General features: G+C 48.4%; 1 protein-coding gene across 1 annotated transcript in view; it reads left to right on the forward strand.

Annotated features, from left to right (window-relative positions):
* Positions 1 to 13,905, forward strand: part of LOC104158779 (excitatory amino acid transporter 5-like) — a 15,230-nt gene extending 1,325 nt beyond the window's left edge. The window contains 10 exon segments of the mRNA XM_009696516.1: positions 1,121 to 1,200; positions 3,143 to 3,355; positions 4,142 to 4,184; positions 4,960 to 5,182; positions 8,319 to 8,418; positions 8,630 to 8,863; positions 10,471 to 10,665; positions 11,377 to 11,511; positions 13,564 to 13,663; positions 13,768 to 13,905. Coding sequence (XP_009694818.1) covers positions 1,121 to 1,200; positions 3,143 to 3,355; positions 4,142 to 4,184; positions 4,960 to 5,182; positions 8,319 to 8,418; positions 8,630 to 8,863; positions 10,471 to 10,665; positions 11,377 to 11,511; positions 13,564 to 13,663; positions 13,768 to 13,905 — 1,461 coding nt within the window.
* Positions 13,906 to 17,425: the final 3,520 nt, after the last annotated feature.

The following is a 17,425-nucleotide window of genomic DNA, read 5'->3' on the forward strand; positions in this document are numbered from 1 at the left end:
TTACCATGACATGAAAGTGTCACAAAGCTGAGAAACCCACTGACAAAAGAGATGCTGTTCTAATCTGCCATTACTCCTTGCACCCAGCTGGATCCAACGCAGCTCCCCTCTACATGAGCTCCCCAGGGAAATCAGCCGCATTTAGGCCACACGGGTGGGTTTGTGCAGGGACAGCAGTGTGCAGCATGTATTTCAATAGTTTTCCCGGCATTATTGGTTACTTTGGAGTAACCAAAAGTACCTGCTTGGCTTGGGGCCATCTCAGATCCATCCCTGACACCTCTAGAGCAGCATAGTGAAAGACTGGAGGACAGGAAGGGAGGGAGGGAAGGAAGGTGGGTGGATGGATGGATGGATGGATGGAAGGAACTCAGCAGCCAGAAGGATGGTGGATGCAGAGATGGATGGAGGGATGGTGCGTGGAGGGAGGGATGGAGGGATGCTGGCTGGGTGGCTGCTGGTCTTGCAGACCCCTCAGTCTTCCCTTGGTCACGGCTGTGGGATCCAGGCTTTGGGAGTCTCTCTCCAGGCAGCCCTTCCCCATGCCCATGTGGGGAGCATAGGGGGTGGCCAGACACCACAGGGCAGAAATCTCCCTCGGTGCACTGCGAGGCTGCACCACAGATGGGCCGGACACCTGGGCTCCCCCTGAGCTCAGCTTTCCCATTTGCAGCCACAAGGTATTTCCACCTTTTGCTGCCAACACCAGGCTGCACCCGACAGCTTTGGGGCACTTTTGCACATGCAGCCGAGCCTCTGCTCCCCAACAAGTGCAATGACATTCAGGAGGAGCCAGCAGTGGGGCCATGGGGACCATTCCCTAGAGGGTGATGGACCCAAGGATGTTTTTGGAAGGGCACCAGGCCCACATGCCCCTCTCTGGTTCACAGCCAGGTTTCCCACATGGCCAGTATTTCCCATCTCTGACCCAGCTCCTGCTAAGGGACAGCCACAGAAACAGCATCTCTGAGTGCCTCAAGGAACGGCTCCTGGCTTGGAACCAAGCTCAGAGCTGGGTCGGTTGGGAAAAAGGCAAATTTATCAGGTTTGAGCCCTTAACCCATGATCAGCATCTACTTCTCAGCTCTCACCTGACACAATGGCTCTGTTCTATGTGCAGGAGAAGCAGTATTTTTCCTTTCCTGGAGAGCTCCTCATGAGGATGTTGAAGATGCTGATCCTGCCCTTGATCACCTCCAGGTAAGATGTCATCTTCTGCTTCTAAAGTACCATCTCTCCATCACGTTGAGGAGATCACCCCAAAGCTGCCTGGCATGAGAATAACCCTAGCCCCAAGCAGTATCCCCTGGGCCCATCAAACCCCATGATTTCCTAGCAGTGGTCTGGGACAAATCCTGTTCTGGATTTGGCAGACACCTGCACTGGCTGGGATGTTTCCCCTTCCTTTTACGCGCAGCCAGCTGGCGATGTCAGGACCATCCGTGGGCAGTTGATGATGGCCAGTTATTTAAACTCAAAGCAGATTTCTTTACTTAGAGGGTTTTGAGAAAGATCAGGTAGAAACCACAAGCATCCCTCGATGTTGCATCTATGTTTGCAAATCCCACTTTTATCATGCCGTCCAGCTCTAGAAATAAGAAACAGAGCTGACAGTCACACTCAAGTCTAAGCAAGGTCTTGAAAAGCTTACATGGATCTACATATTTTAAACAATTGCTGGCGCATCCTCATTAGAAATAGCCAAACAAAGCTCTCTGTTCCCTTGAGGATGTGTCGCTTCTCTGTTGTTTTTCACAGTTTGCTTGCTGTCCCATTTAACTTTGGTTTATTTTTGGGAGCAGCGTGGTCTCTATCCTGACCACACTTGCCCTTTTCAGTATCAGCCCCTGTAGAGCTGCTTTCTTTTCCCCTGCAGTATTTCACATCACCTTCCTTGATGCGCTGCCTGGGTTTTCCTTCACTCTGGGGGTGCTCCCAGCCCTCCTCGCAGCTCGGTGGTGCTGGGTCATCCCAGGCGACCGCTCTCGGGCCTGCGGGCATGGGGTCTCCACAGAGCTTCCAGGATTCTTCTTGCATGTTGAATTGAACCAGACTTTTTTCTCATTTACTTATTGAATGATGGTGCAGTGGCGTATTCCCTCTATGCACCATCCCAGAGGGGACTTGGTGCGCTCTGGGGATGGATTTGTCCAGGCTGGGGTTCAGCTCTGGAGCTCCCCAAGTCCTCAGGGTTGGAAAGCATCGCCCACCTCCGTGTTGCTTTTGTGGCCTCTCTTGAGCTTCCCAGGGCCTCTCTCCTCCTGGACTGGACTGGCTGCTGGAGGGGATGTGTGGGCTGGCCACCACCTCAACCACCAGTCCCTTCTGTGTCCCCAAGGGGGGCATTAACCCTCGCAGCCTCTATCTCCATCACGTCCCGTCTGGGGGTCATCGGGCCACTGCCAAACACCACAAGCAGGCTTGGCCAGGCTCTGCAGGGCCCTGGGGGAGCTGCAGCAGTGAAAACCAGTGGCCAGGAGCTCGGTGTGGGTCCTCCTGCACATGGGGCATGCTGCAGCCCCCAAACGCTCCCATTTGCCCTCACTGAGGCTGGCCAGCTCTCCCTGCTGGTGCCGCCTGTAATACCCTCTCTATTTTTAGTCCAGTTTTGCTTAAAAGTAGCTTACAGGCTGCTTCTTAGGAAAGCTCATGTGTACGTGAATTCTGAGCCAGCAGCTCTGTCCTTGGGGGAGTGGGGTCCATCCCCACCAGGATTTTATAAACCTTGCTAATACCTTTCTTTGCTGTTCACAGTGAAACACAGCAGCAGCACAGGGTGTCAGAGATTTAAGAGAACAGTATCACAGAAAAAAAGAGCAGCGTTAGTTATTCACCATCAAAATACACTAAGAACATTTATTTCTTATCCCTTGGAGAAAACAGAAAACATGGCCAGACCTTGAAAATGGACTCGGAGAGGTGTCTCCCGCCCTTTGAAGCCCAGCCCGGGTTGCCACAAGCCCGTCCTGTGCGTGAGACCCTGTGGGTATAGGCACACAAATGCGCAAGAGCTCGGCCATGCCCTTAAGCATTGATTAAAAAAATATCTACGGGAACTTCTCCCACCTTGGAGATTTTGCCCATCAGATGCATCTTGAGCAGCTTTGGGAGCAGATGCTGCCAATAATCTTTTCTACTGCAGCCTCATGTCCGGGCTGGCCACCATGGACTCCAAGGCCTGCGGGAAGATGGGGGTGATCACCATCACCTACTACCTTTGGACAACCTTCATGGCCGTGACGGTCGGGATCATCCTCGTGGTCAGCATCCACCCTGGCGCAGCTGCCCAGAAGGACGACTACTCTGTGGGGAAAGTGGTGCTCAGCTCTGCCGATGCATTACTGGATTTAATCAGGTACATGGCAGGATTTCAGGAGGAGCCGAGTTTATGATGGTGTTTCACAGACAAGATCTTCCCACAAGGCATTGAGTTCCCAGGAGATACTGAGATCTCAAGGAAACGGGAGAACCATTGGCTGCACCAACCAGGCACTGGTACCTCTGTGCCCAGCGACGTGGGGTTTGTTTCTCCCCACGCATGTCCCTCTGGCCACTCTGTCACCCACGTTGCTCTCCTCCCAGAGCCACCAGCAAACAGGGGTTTGGCAGCACAGAACAGGTAGACTTAAATTCCCTGCAAAGCTCCGTGGTCCTCCCTCTGCAGCCCCAGCCGTGCCGTGCCAAGCCCTGCAGCTCCTTGGGCTTTGCAAGGTACAAAGGAGCAGGAGTTGGCTCAGGGCTAGATTAAAGCAGTGGATGAGGGTTAATTGGGAGGGGGTGCAGCACAGACCCAGGGGCTGAGGGAGAATCTTGATTTCCGGATGTGTTCAATCAACTGGACAAGGCTCTGAGCATTCTGCTCCAGCTTTGCAGGAGGTCCTGCTCTAAGCAAGGGACTGGAGATAGCAGATGTCCATCCCACCCTCTGGCTTTCCACGAGTCCAGTTTACACACAAGTTCACAGTCCTGCCCTTTGTCCACCTTCCCACCTCTCTTTGCCCTCAGCTTGCACAGACGCTATCAAGCTGGTGTTGCCTGTAATGGTCCTCCTCTTGACCTCATGCACACCAGAGGTGCTTCCCGGGTTGTTCCCTGGGGTCTCACGATGTGCTTTAACCCCTGTGCCATTCCTCTCTTACAGAAACATGTTTCCTTCTAATCTGATCGAAGCTTCGTTCCAGCAGGTGAGTTCACCCGGCTCCACGGCCACAGGCAGCTGGGATGGTGCTCAGCTCCAGGCAGGGCTGCTCTCCCTGTCTGGGGGCTCTTCCCCACCCACAGCCTGGACATGAGCCCCCTCCCTTCCCCTTGAAGGTGGGAGGGTGCTGGTGGGGGCACGGACTCACAGGAACACCCCTGCCTGCCCTCTGCCTGGGAGGGCTCCCGTACAGAAGCAGCACATCTCTTCCCTCGCGCCCCGCTCTTGTACAGCGGCTTCTCAGTCCCTGGGGTCAGGGAGCAGAGGGGTGGGCAGGCAGCAGGCACGGAGATGGAAGGCTTGAAGGAAGAGTTGGGGTGGATGAAGGGGAGAGGCCGAGGAGGGGTCAGGTAGGGTGGAGGGGAGAAGGGAAAACGAGCAAACTCATGGCATTGGGAAAGCATCTGTAAAGCCCCCAGAAGGAGAGGGTTGGGGGTGAAGGGGCCTCTCCGTGGGGACCCCAATGCTTACCCAGTGCTGCACGGGGATCCTGCAGGGACCTGACTCACAAATGCCATGCGTCGGCCCAGAGAAGTGCAGCCTTGCTCAAGGACAGCTGTGCTGAGGTCTGCAGGGAACAACCACCGTTCTCCTTGCCTGTTTCTTGCTTCTCTTCTTTTCAGCAGCCTTTTACTGCCTGAAAAACAAACTTTGAACCTCGAGGACCACCTGGCCCAGCGATGGCTTTGCCTCTGCGTTCAGAGCAGGATGGAGCCCATTGCCAACAGGACACTAACCTCACTGCTTTGCTTTTGTTCCAGTATCGAACCGTTCTTGTCCCGGTGGTGAAGTCTCCCGGCTTTCCAAAGATCCCAGGGAAATCCCTCAGTTTTATTTACTTTGCACCCGACGATGAAAATCCTGAAATTCATCGGCCTGTTTTCCTTGAGCTGACGCCGTCACCTGAGATGACCTACAGGACCCTGCCCGGGACCAGCAATGAGATGAACGTCTTGGGAATCGTCATCTTCTCAGCAACGATAGGTACGTGCTCGATAGAGAACAGGGCTCCGCGCTGCGCCCCGACCCAGCTGTTCGGTGGTGGTTGCAACCCAGGGTGGCGACTGCTGTGGCCACTGTGCTGTAAACAGAGGTAGAGATGCTAAGAGGGACAAGGTTATTTTAGCTCTAACTGCTGAAGTTCCTGGGGAACCAGGCACAGCACAGAGCTTGTACCAACAGCTTCGTCAGTGCCATCCGTAACGGAGCTCACAAAAGGTGTTAGGCAAGGAGTAGGCTGTTTTCTCCCCAGATTTTCCAGATGAGCCTTCACAGCCCAAGCACGGTCCTGAGGGTTTCCAAATTGCAGCATAAGCTGAAGTCTACTGAAGCGAGCTGTAACTTTTGCAGAGGCTACCTGGGATGCAGCTCGTTACAAACGGCCCAAACCCTTCACGCTGGCAGCGTTCAAACTCCCTGAGCAGGCAGCAGGTGAAAGCTGGGTCAGACTTTAGTGCTTGTCACAGATGTATGGAAATTTATAACAGCGCTTTCTGAAGGTGGTAAGGAAGCTCCCTGCGTTGAACAGCCTGCAATCCCACGTGGACAAGGTGCTCGGCAGCAATTTCAAGAAGGAAGGAGTAGAGGCTGGAGGGAGAGAACATGTGCAAGGGATGAGGAGGAAGAAGGTTTAAAAGGGAGAAAGTCACAGGAAGGAGGGACCTGGAGCTGACTCAAAGCTTAAGATAGGACGCTGGGTGCAAGGCTGAGCAAGAAAGGGAGGAAAATACGAATCCAGAGGGAAAAGAGTAGGAGGCAATGAGATGGGCACGGGGGCAGGATTACATATGGATTAAGAGGTGAGGGCAAGGAGCTTGAATTTAGTGTATAAGGAACCCAAAAGCCAATTAGAGGATTTGAGGGGTGGAGGCAGTGTAGCCAGCACTGGAGGACACCAAATTGCTGTTAGAGCCAGGGGAGAGCAGCCAGTTTTAACGGCTATGACACAGTGAGTGCCGGGAGGAGATGGCCACAGTGAGACCGGGCAGAGACAGACCCACTTAAAGATCCTTACAGACAAAAGCTATGTCTATGGCAGACTCCTGTCCCAGTGACCACCACCACCTGCAGACCACGGATGCTCAGGGAATGCGCCAAGCTCCTGCTTGCAGGACACATGCCCTCCTCCAGCCCAGCCAAACAAGCGAGGAGAAGCCGCTTTTCTCCTTTGAGATTACCACCCCACCACCCTGCCAGCGTGGGAGTGAGGATCAGCGCTGAGTTAGGATGCAGTGGGAGATCACCTGAGCCAGCCCTGGCCACCCAGCCGCACTCCCTGCGTTTTGCATGGGATGGATTAGAGCTCTGCGAAGTTGCAGATCAGCAGAGCATCCCTGCACCAGGGACAGGCGGCTTGGAAAAGGGCATTCATGCATCCACGGGAAGCTTTACCTGCAAGGAGAAGTTAAATTAACAGGGTTTGCCTGGTAGAAAAGAGGAGAGGGACAGGGAAGGCCAGGTAACACAGCCCTGTGCCATGGGAAACGGGGATCGGCTCCTCCTTGCAGCAAGGTGCGGAAGGCCAGGTGGAAGCTGGTTGAGATCTCAGCAAAGGGTATTTGTGTCCAATACCAAAATTAGACAGTTTGCAGGACTGAGACCAAGGTGTCCATGCAGTGCCCACTGGCTACCCGGCGTGCCTTTGCTCTGGATGGTAACCCCACACAGCTACCTCAGCTCCAGCGATCTCTTCGCTGACAACAAGCATCTCCAGTCGTCTCTGTTGCTTTTGAAATCCAGAGATTTAGTTACTTGAAGCAAGCTGTCCATTTGCTAGGGCCATCTTTTCCCAATCAGCTGTCTGCAGGACCTGAAGAGAAATGGATTTCTTTCAAATCAGCTGTTACGGCCACCAAATACTGGATGAATATCCACAGAGCTGAGATTTAAATATGCCAAGCCTTGTCTCACTTCTGAAAGGCCTGGCAAAGGTGACCCTATCTCATCTCTCTTCTGAGCACGCCAAGAGATCCAACTACCTGCCAAGGGTCCCTAGGAGTCCTCAGCCCTGAAGGCTGAAGAGGGATCAGAGGGACGAGACAAGATCTTGCCTACACTCTTCTTTTCCAGTCTAAAGCAGACACTTGTACAGTGCTCCAGAAGTAATTTTAGCTAATGGGACCACACAGAAAGTACGTGCACCAGGCTGGAAACTAGATGGGCAAATACTCAGACTAATTTTTCTTTTGCTCAATGGGTACCTGGGAAACTTCCTTGCCAGGGAAAGCAATGGGATTTAGCACTGGCCAATTTTGTGCTGGCAGACCAGAAAGCACCATAACCCCTCTAAGCATTCACGTACTTCTGCTCTATTATTCCTTCAACAGAAAATTAGACTGGAATTAGGTTAATACAACAACATCAACAGAAAAACCCAAATTAAGACAAGAGTCTTAATGCCTGTATCTAAGCAACTCTGTTGGATCCTTCCTGATGTATTATTGTACAGCCGCATGTGTTGTCACCACCACGTACAGTCTGTGAGCCACTGACAAAGCTGTCTGCATGAAATAGCTGGTCGGCAGCCAGCACAGCCCGTCCCATGAGGCAACCAAGAGCCACCACCGCCTGCGGGGATCAGGCAAATCTGGGCACTTCTGAAAAAGTTCCTCCGAGTGGCAGACACGGTGGGCGGCTCTTTTCACTCCAGAGCAAGGGCAGGGATGTAACATATCATATCATCCTCAGCTATATATAACCCTACCAAGCTTTGTCCTTTTTAAAAAAAAAAAAAATTAAAAAAATCAAATTTTGTTTCCAGAGCTACATGATTCTTGTATTACCAAATAGCAAAGACAGCTTATCCACCTCGAGAAGTGACTCTTCCAGTATTGAGCCGCAGGGAAGAGTTTATCAGTTACCTGTGCAAAGAATAGTTTGAAGTGCTGGATTAAGGTTCGGTGGGGCTTTTTTTGAGGAAAGGCCAGATACTTGTATTTCCTTGGAGCAGAGTATTACTGTGACCCATAAGAGCATGGGGAAATCTGTATTAAGTCTGACCCGCTGCGAGTTTGCCCAGTGAAACCTGTTCTGTGACCAGCAGAGCCTCAAGACACCCAGCACGACACACACTGCTCCCACGGTACCGATGAGTAATATCAACCAATGTGCTTGGTTGCAGGACTTCTCCTGGGAAAAATGGGCGAGCGAGGAACTCCGCTGGTTAACGTGTGCCAGTGTCTGAATGAAGCGGTTATGAAAATTGTCTCGATGGCAGTCTGGTAAATTTGGTTTTGATTGATTCAGTAATTTTCTTACCTGCTGTGTAACAGCAATGCCGGTCATATGTCTACAAGTATCTATTGTGAGCACTGGATTTATTTTTGTAGAAATAAATGGTACCAAATGGTACAAATAATGCAATAACTGTCGTGTAGTGCTTCAATGATTGCTGCATCCTTATAAATAATTTTTTATGCTTATTCTTTGCAGGTACTTCCCCTTTGGCATTGTATTTCTCATCGCTGGAAAGATCCTGGAGATGGAGGATCCATCGGTTATAGGACAGAAGCTGGGACTATATGCCATTACAGTAGTGTCAGGGCTAGTCATCCACGGAATCGTTCTCTTACCTTTGCTTTTTGTGCTCATCACCAAGAAAAACCCCTTCGCTTTCATTCAGGGGATACTGCAAGCCTTGCTCATCGCCTTAGCTACATCTTCCAGGTATGAAAACGTGGCTGAAATACGCTGATACAACTGAGAAGGCATCTGGTTTAGTCAAGGGAGATGTGGCTCTGTGTACGGCCAGGCGAGCTGTGGGAGAACAGGTATACTTCAGACAAATTATGCTCCAGCACTATTTGAAATGAGATCACTTCCAGTTTTAGTAGGAGGCGGGATGCTTGGCACGGCCCTGGTCCTCGGTGGGAAGAGCCTCAGCGCGTCTTCAGACCCAGTCAGCTCACGTTGCTCTTCTGCTCGCCCTCTCCTGGGGTTTTCCCAGAGCAAAGCAGCAATGTTTGTGCGCGTGGGTCCTTTTACTGGCTGCAGTCAGTTTTCTTTCAAAGTATTTAAAATCAGACTGTTGTAGGTCCTCTATAAAACAGCGTGGGGTTACGATCCTGTGATTTAACTGAAAACCGCAAAAGCTCTTCTGTACACTTTACTGAAAATCTTAAATCAATTCCTGTGTATCCCAAGCTCCTCCAAAGAAAAGCGTTGTCTACTTTGACAAGATTTTATAATTTTAGATTATTTTTATCTATTTTATTTTCATTGAAAAACATTCTTTATAACAATGAAGAAGCTTTACATTAGAAACTACCATCCTTTTTGGAAGACACGCAAATTAAAACATTTTCTTAGAAAACATTTGACTAGGCAAAGGGTTTTTCTGGCCTCCCTAATGTTGCTTCTTCACATAATCCCAATAAAACTATCCAGGATTGTGCCCCTCTCCCCCAGCACCCACCACTGCAGGTCTCTTCTGCTACTCGTAACGACCTGATCTCCTCCTCAACTTGGGTCTCCAGCTCTGTCTCCATCAGGCTTTCTCCTTCTTCTCTGCTCGACGGCCAGCTAAGCAAGCTGCGGAGCTGTTAGGCAGAGGACAGCGGGAGCACTTGGCTCCTTGTCCCAGCCCTGCAGTCCGTGCCAGGGGCTGGGGGCCATCGTGCGACGCACTGCATTCAACTGCTGTCAGAAAAGCAGTCCCTGCCTCCAAGACGCTATCACAATACCATCGACTTCTTTTCCATGCTTGTTCCCTTTCTTCCACTCAATCTTCTTCATCCATGTCCTTATCCCGACTCCTGCGTGACAGCTCACATCTTCACGCTAGACAGAAACAAGAGAGAGAGGTCAGGGGGGTGCAAGAGCCCAGGCAGCCGCTCCCAGCGTGTGTGGCACGGGAGAGATGAACAAAGAATAAGGGGGTCTGGCTGGACCCCGGCATGGCCACTGCTGGCAGATGCCATCCCATACCAACGTTCGAGGTACGGCAGGATTAACGTGGGCACCAGGGATGTACAACAAAGCTGTGACCATCACGCAGAGCTGTTCATGGAGAGCGGTGCCTTCTGCCACTGAAATGACATTCTGATATTTTATCTTGCAGCCAGCAGTTAACTGACTACTTGGCTAATTACATATATTCCCCAGGTAAGGGGGATGCAAGATGAAGAAACTTTAATTGCTATAGCAATTTGTATCATATTGGTGCTGCATTTACCCTCAGGAGGGCTTGTATTTCTATACCGTTATGCTGATTCCTATTTACAAAGCTCAATGCAAATGACAGAGAGAATTACTCATCATTTCTTGTTCTGCAGCTCAGCAACCTTGCCCATCACCCTGAAGTGTCTCCTGGAAAACAACAGAATAGACAGACGCGTGGCACGGTTCGTCCTCCCTGTCGGTGCCACCATCAATATGGACGGCACCGCACTGTACGAAGCGGTCGCTGCCATCTTTATTGCCCAGGTCAATGAGTATGACTTGGATTTGGGACAGATTATAACAATAAGGTAAATGTTTCTTTGCAGCAGCGGAATTATTTCTCTCTATTAGTATTTATAGACATTAGAACAATCTCTCACGCTTTCCCCATTTGGCAGAGATTTGCTACTGCAGAGAGTGAACTCTGCTGGAAAGCTGAGGGGTAGGTTAAGCTGCAGCGTGTACCAGCCCCCTGCGCCCGGGAACGCTCGGGCTCTGCACCCGCAGAATTCGCTGCAGAATGAAAAGACTTTGCCTGTAGGTAAAAGCCAGACTGCGAACTGACAGAACAGCTAGAGCAGCTCAACACCTGCAGCGCAGATGAATTACCTTAGCATAGAAGGGTTTGTGCAGGTATAATTTACTCCGCTTCAGGAATGGAATATCCTCAGTTTATAAGCAGGGAAATAAAGCACCTATCTAGATAAAAATAAGTAAGTACAGTTGCAAATATTCAGCAGTTTTATGCAGGGGCTTCCTACACTGGGATGCAGAGAGGTGCTGTGTAAGCACAAAGCCAAGGGGACCCGCTGCAAGCCCTCGGCCCTGCACAGGCAGGGGTTCGGGACAGCATCAGAGAGCAGGAAGGTGGAGGAAGCCGGATCCAATCCAATCCTTCCATACCGGAGTAACTTACTTTGCCATGCAAACACGCTTCCATGCTTGCCCTTTTTTTTTTTTCTTTAAAAAGAAAAACACAAACAACCCACAATAATTGCGCAGCCGCCTTCTCTTTGCAGCATAACAGCAACAGCAGCAAGCATAGGGGCAGCCGGGATCCCCCAGTCTGGACTCGTTACGATGGTCATCGTGCTAACTTCTGTTGGGCTGCCGACTGACGATATCACACTCATCATCGCAGTCGACTGGGCTCTGTAAGTATTTTCCAGATGCAACGTTGCAGGCGGGTGCTAAGTGCCCGTTCCTGGTGTCGTTATTTGAAGCAGCTCTGACAGAAGCAAATAGAGATTAAGGGATCACAGAACAAGGCCAGGAGCCAAATGTGAGATTTTAAATTTTCTAATTATTTTCTTGAAATAGCCCACGATAACTATAGGCAAACAGTCTCCTAAAGGAGCGTTTGACTTGAGGCGTTTTGGTATCGAGGTGCCCATCACTGTCTAGTGCCTCATGAAGGACTGTACGTGGAAGAAGTGGTGATGCTGTTCAGTCAGACTCTCAAGTAAGGTCCCCTCTTTGAAATACCAGCTTGTCCTGATCTCTTATGTAAATTACTATCTGATTGTACAACACATCTTTGTTAGAGGTCTCAAACAAGTAACAAAACCACTTTCTGAAGCGTATATACATTTATACTTTTAAGCGGTCAAAAGGATGCTACTTTCCTCCATAGCAAGAGGTAGAAAAGGAAGAAAGTAGGTGCATAGTTTTGTCTTTATGAAGCATGACTATGCAAGGCTGCTATTTAACATATTCCCTAGAAATAGAAATACCTCAAGTCCTAGTCTTCTCCAAGCTGTCCGCTCTGTGAACAAAGGAGGATGGACAACACAAGAGTCAAAGCGAAGTGGTGGATGGTACAGTATTTGTTTTGGTGGAATGTTATCCCTGGAAGAGGAACAAGGTTGGTAAGGCAGGGTGAAAGGTATCTGGCTTCATACAGGGGAAATTAAAATTAACCAGAAAGATGCTAACAACACAAGAGAGCGACAAGAGAGGTGGCAATATGCAATTGTTTAGGAAAAAAGCATGCTCTCCAGGGGGAAAAAAAAAAAATCAGAGAAACCAATAATAAACCATAAACCACTGGTAATTGTTTACAATATGTGCTCATCCAGTTTGCTGTTTCTATTTCTGAAACACGGGCATTTTCCCAATTAAAAAGTAGAAAGGAGAGAAATAGATGTCTCATCCAAACAGTAACAAGGTAAAGTACGAGTTGGTTGCACACCAAATCATAGCAGAAAGTTAGACAGTCAGATCTTGAACAGATGTAGCAAAACCCCCTCTTGCATTTAATAAGCAACTTCTCTCTCAAAGCCGTATGTCACCAGAACTAAAACATCACTGGGGTTTCTAAAAGTAAGGATGACATTTTCAAAGGACTGCATCCAACACTGAGGAGTTCTATCTTCCAGTGAGACCGTCTTCATCTTGATGGATGAAGACCAGATTGATCTTGAGACAAAAACTGATGCTTGATTACATTTGTCACAGACAAAGAGAAGTCAAACATATGCAGTTTGTGAAACATGCCATTTTAAAGCATTAAGATAAAAATGAAACAAATTAGCTAGGTGAAAAAACATACAGAGTAGACCCCGACTTCTACCTAACTGACACGTGGGTTGCTGATTTGTTCTTCACAACCACCCTGGACAGAGAGGAAACAGCATCGTGTACGCTGGCTGCTTTTCTCTTTCTTCCACATAAAAGGAAGTTTAACTTTTCAGGTGAAATCTGTAAAATCTGAACACAACGTGAACTCAGTCTTTGAGCATCACAGGGTATCCAGCACCATCACCTGCTGCAATGCATTGGCACTTCCTACTGCTGTGAAAGGTGCTTGGATAAACAAGAGAGCTCCTGTGGCTGGATAAATAAGATTTTCTCCCCAGGAGGCATCTCAGAGAGTTTTATGACTCACTGAGGCAGCTCACCCCCACATTGAGCAAAAGTGATGACGATGCATCCGTTTGGGAGGTAGCGCAGGCAGGTCTATGCACTAAAAAGACAAGCACAATGAGACAAAAGCAGCCCCATTACCTTCACGGTACTGGGCTCACATGGACAGACACATCACATGGACCATTTTCTCTCTGTACTTGCAAGAACAACACTGCATTTGTCTCACCTTCCCATTAGCAAAACCAGCAGTAGAGACATTAGGGATGGAGGTTGACGTGAGATCCCAGGCATGTTGGCTGAGGCCACCAACTGTATCCTCACGGCTCTCTCTCCTCTAGGGATCGATTTCGAACTATGACCAATGTCCTTGGTGATGCTCTGGCTGCTGGCATCATAGCACACGTCTGCGAGAAAGACTTTGCCCCAAAGCCCCCCATGGTACGTATGGCTTGTCCGGAGAGCAGAGGAACGCAGGACATATGACTGCACAGCCACAACGCCTGTGCTCGCTTAGGAAATTAAAATTCTACTTCTTTTTGCAGCAAGATCCAGTAAGCAACCCAGACAAGTTCTCTTCTGCAGAGACCTCACATCTCCATCTCAAAGACAACGTGATTGAAATGATTGAAGAAACTTTGTTCGACGAGACAGGAGTTCATTATAACATCTGTCAGGTGTAGATCACAGCATTGCTGCTTCCCGGAAAGGGATCTTGGTGCTAAACACTGACATTGTGAATGTCGTATGTGGATGCTCTGCAAGATAGAGGCCTTACTTGGCACAAGAAGTGGAAAAGTCTTCTCTGTCCTTTGAAGCTTGTGGGACTTTCCAGCAAGCACCCAAAACCCTGCCGTTCGGGGGAAAGGGAGCCGACTCCTCCTTGCAACCGAGGACACAGCTGTCAGCTTGCTGCCCTGACTCTCTGAAGCAGCTGGGATTTGAAGGTTTTGTGCTTCACATTTTTTTCAAGCTCAGCTCTTTGCAAAGGTTAGAGAGGTGAGCAGGAGCTAGAAAACTGGAACTGGACTAGATGAGAAGTCAGTAGAGCTGGGACAAAAATCTGACACCTTAGGTCAGCAGCCCTTATCTGCTGGCCAGGCTGCACTCTGTAAGGTTTCATTTTATTATAGAGATTTAAAAAAAAAAAAATCATTGCTTTTCTTTATTACTAGGTTCTCATCTAGAAACTAAAGATTAAGCAAATTTTTGTCTAAAGCTCAAAATCCAAGTTGGACATAACTGGATTTTCCAGCCCTTGCACAAAGACAGGACAGCTGGTGGAAGTGTTCCACTCGGCATGGACAGCGAGATTCATTTTTGCTGCAGGGATGGAAGGACCCACTGTACACGTGTTTTTACTGGCTGTTTTATTACAGTGAAACTAATTGAGCAGGCCCATTTACAACCATCTTTATTTTCCCAGCTAAGGATCTGTCCCTAATTTCAAATTCCAATTACAACCTTAAAATCCAGGCTGCCCAGGGAAGCCTTTCTCCACAAAAGCCTTTTATACCAACGATTCACACTGCTGAATTAATTTCTCTCTCTCGGAATGCCATCTCATCCCTTTTCTCCCTCTTGCTTTGTTTTTATTGCCCCAGCATTACGACTTGTAGAAGCAGCTTAAACTCCCACTAACATCACTTAATTATTTCCAATTGCACATTAAGAAAAAATTTCCTGTGCATAATCCTTTCACGTCGGAGTCAGAGGTTTTCAAATATTTTCTAGAAACATTAATTCCACTTTTGCCAAATGAAAAGCAGAAGTTAGTTAATAACAATAACCTGCTTTTGCACAAAAACTAGTCTTCTATTAACTTCAAAAAGCCTTAAAGAATCAGAATCATGATCAAGGCAAGCTTGAGGTACTGCTGTTAACTTTGGCCTTTCTTACCCTTTCCTCCTAAGTTGGTTAAGTTTTTTTTCCTCTACCTTCTTGAACATTACTGTCCAACTATTCTTCAATAGGAGCAGCTATGTCATTTGCAAAATGAAAAATAATCACGTAGCAAATCTAGAGATCCCTGCAGCATCCCATGTCATCCCTCCCTCCCCGATCACTTATTATCGGCTGGATGTATCACGCACAGCAGCATTCAGCACTACCGTCTGTTAAGTGTTTTGCAAACTTAACATCGGCAGACTGTTCCTCCATACCTGGAGCAAGTTTGGGCACACAACCCCTGCCACGGGGAGACACTGGTGAACGCTGGGGGGGCTCAGGCAGCTCCCAGCGCTGGGGCAGGGACTCGAGCACTGCTTGCTCCTATGCGAGCATCTCTGCACCAGTCGTTGACATCCCCCAAACTACAGATGGAGAAAAGGATGCTTTTGAAGCACATTGTTCCAAGGTAGTAATTTAAAATTATCCTTTTAATCTAGCCTGTTTATCAGATCTGTTTAGATACCTGCTTTATGGTGCAGTAACCGGTGCCTGGAAGTGTCCACGTCCCTCGCTGGGTGCCCAAGGGGAGTCCAGCCAACCAGCACAGGTACCAGCACCAAAAGGCAGCCGAGATGAATCCTGCTTTTCACATACACTCCCCTATCAATCAATGAGCTCTGGACATTACAACACAGAATCTTAATCCTACAATAAAAGACCGGCCTGAACGTCCACAGCAGAGGTTTCTTAGGTTAGAGGTGGGGACGCAGGGTGAGTCCCTGGGCAATCACGTCACAGGGCTCTGCCTGCTGCAGAGCACCCAGATTTTCTCCCCTGCCTCCAAAGGCTGCAGTCCTACTCGTAATGTTATCAAACAGTGCATCCTCAAGCTCACTGCAACTAGAAGAACAAACTATTACTGACAAAATTGAGTACTGTATCTCAGGAATAGATCTAGAGCTGGTGAAAAAACCACAACTCTGCGTAGCTTGCTCAGGAGTTGCAAGTATTGTGGTTTATCAAGCGTTGGTAACATCTCCTCGTATCTGGAGAGATCCATTTTACCAGAGAAGTTTTGAGTTGTGAAATCAACAGCAAGGATGTTGGTTAAAAAAAGGTAACGTTAAAAAAAAGTGTTGTGTCAGAGACAGTACAGGCACATACCTTATGACAAATACAGTAAGAGAGCTTTAACCACTCAGCAGTCTCAGAACTGGGCTGTAATCACTTTGCCCCTCTAACAGGACAAAAGAAAAAAAAAATTCAAATGCTTCTGAAAGCCTGTTTGTGGTCTGGTAAAAAGTGACACCATCATTATTGATGTGAAAAAGGCTAAAGCAGCAAGGACAATCCATCTTCTTCAGCACTGCAAACAGGCAGAGAAGAGGCAGCTCAATACCTTTTAACAGGAAAAAGAAATCGTGGAAAAGTTGAAGAAGCAGATTTACTGACTGCCCAAGTTAAGAGGCCAATAAGCCATCCGCTGTCTGGTACCATCTGGTACCATCCCAACTCCACTTGTATTTTAAATAATCTGCTGCCAGGGGAACATTTACACCAGTTTGTATCTGCTGCTCAGCAGGGAACAGCAGCCTCAATTCGCCAAAACTGAAAGCAAGCAGGCACCCATCTAACCCCAAAACGTCAGCACAACTTTATGTAGACAGAGCAATGAAAACTTCTCAGTGGTTGAGGGTCAAGAGATTTCCAGAAGACAAGAAAGCAGTCACAAAGTCACTAGACATCATCTGAAGTTTTATTCTGTCCTGACTATGTTCAGGAGCACGAGGACTGGAGGGAGGCAAAGTAACCCGTGCTCCACACCAGGCAAATCAAGGTATCTTGCTTAGCAAACTGAAAACTACCTATTTGGCCTCAAAAAAGGTCAAATATGATTAAATCCTACTGTCTGATACACTGCACCTTCATAGTGTTTTAGACTATTTTCCCAGGTATCTGTAAGGAAAAAAGGTGCCTCTCTCCACCCTATCCATAAAAACATAAATCAGTTTATTTCCCTGCAATTGGAGGCGTACAGGCAGTGAAAGGTGCACACACCAAACACACACTGAAATCTGGTGTACAGAAAGAACACAAGCTCCAAACCTAAATTTCTTCCTTGGAAATCCTTGTTTTCCTTACAAATATAAAAAAATCTCAGCTGACATTGTGATATAGATGTTCCCCAGGCTATGCCTTGTGTGTATAATAGCGTAATAAAGTTGGAGAGCAACTGGGGTAAGGAACTTGGCTGTTATACAAGTATTATTTCCTCTGAGGAAAAAAAGAAAAAAAAATAAATCACAGAAAGCG

This window comes from Cariama cristata, unplaced genomic scaffold, assembly GCF_000690535.1.
Source record: "Cariama cristata isolate BGI_N322 unplaced genomic scaffold, ASM69053v1 scaffold9480, whole genome shotgun sequence".
Classification (NCBI taxonomy): domain Eukaryota; kingdom Metazoa; phylum Chordata; class Aves; order Cariamiformes; family Cariamidae; genus Cariama; species Cariama cristata.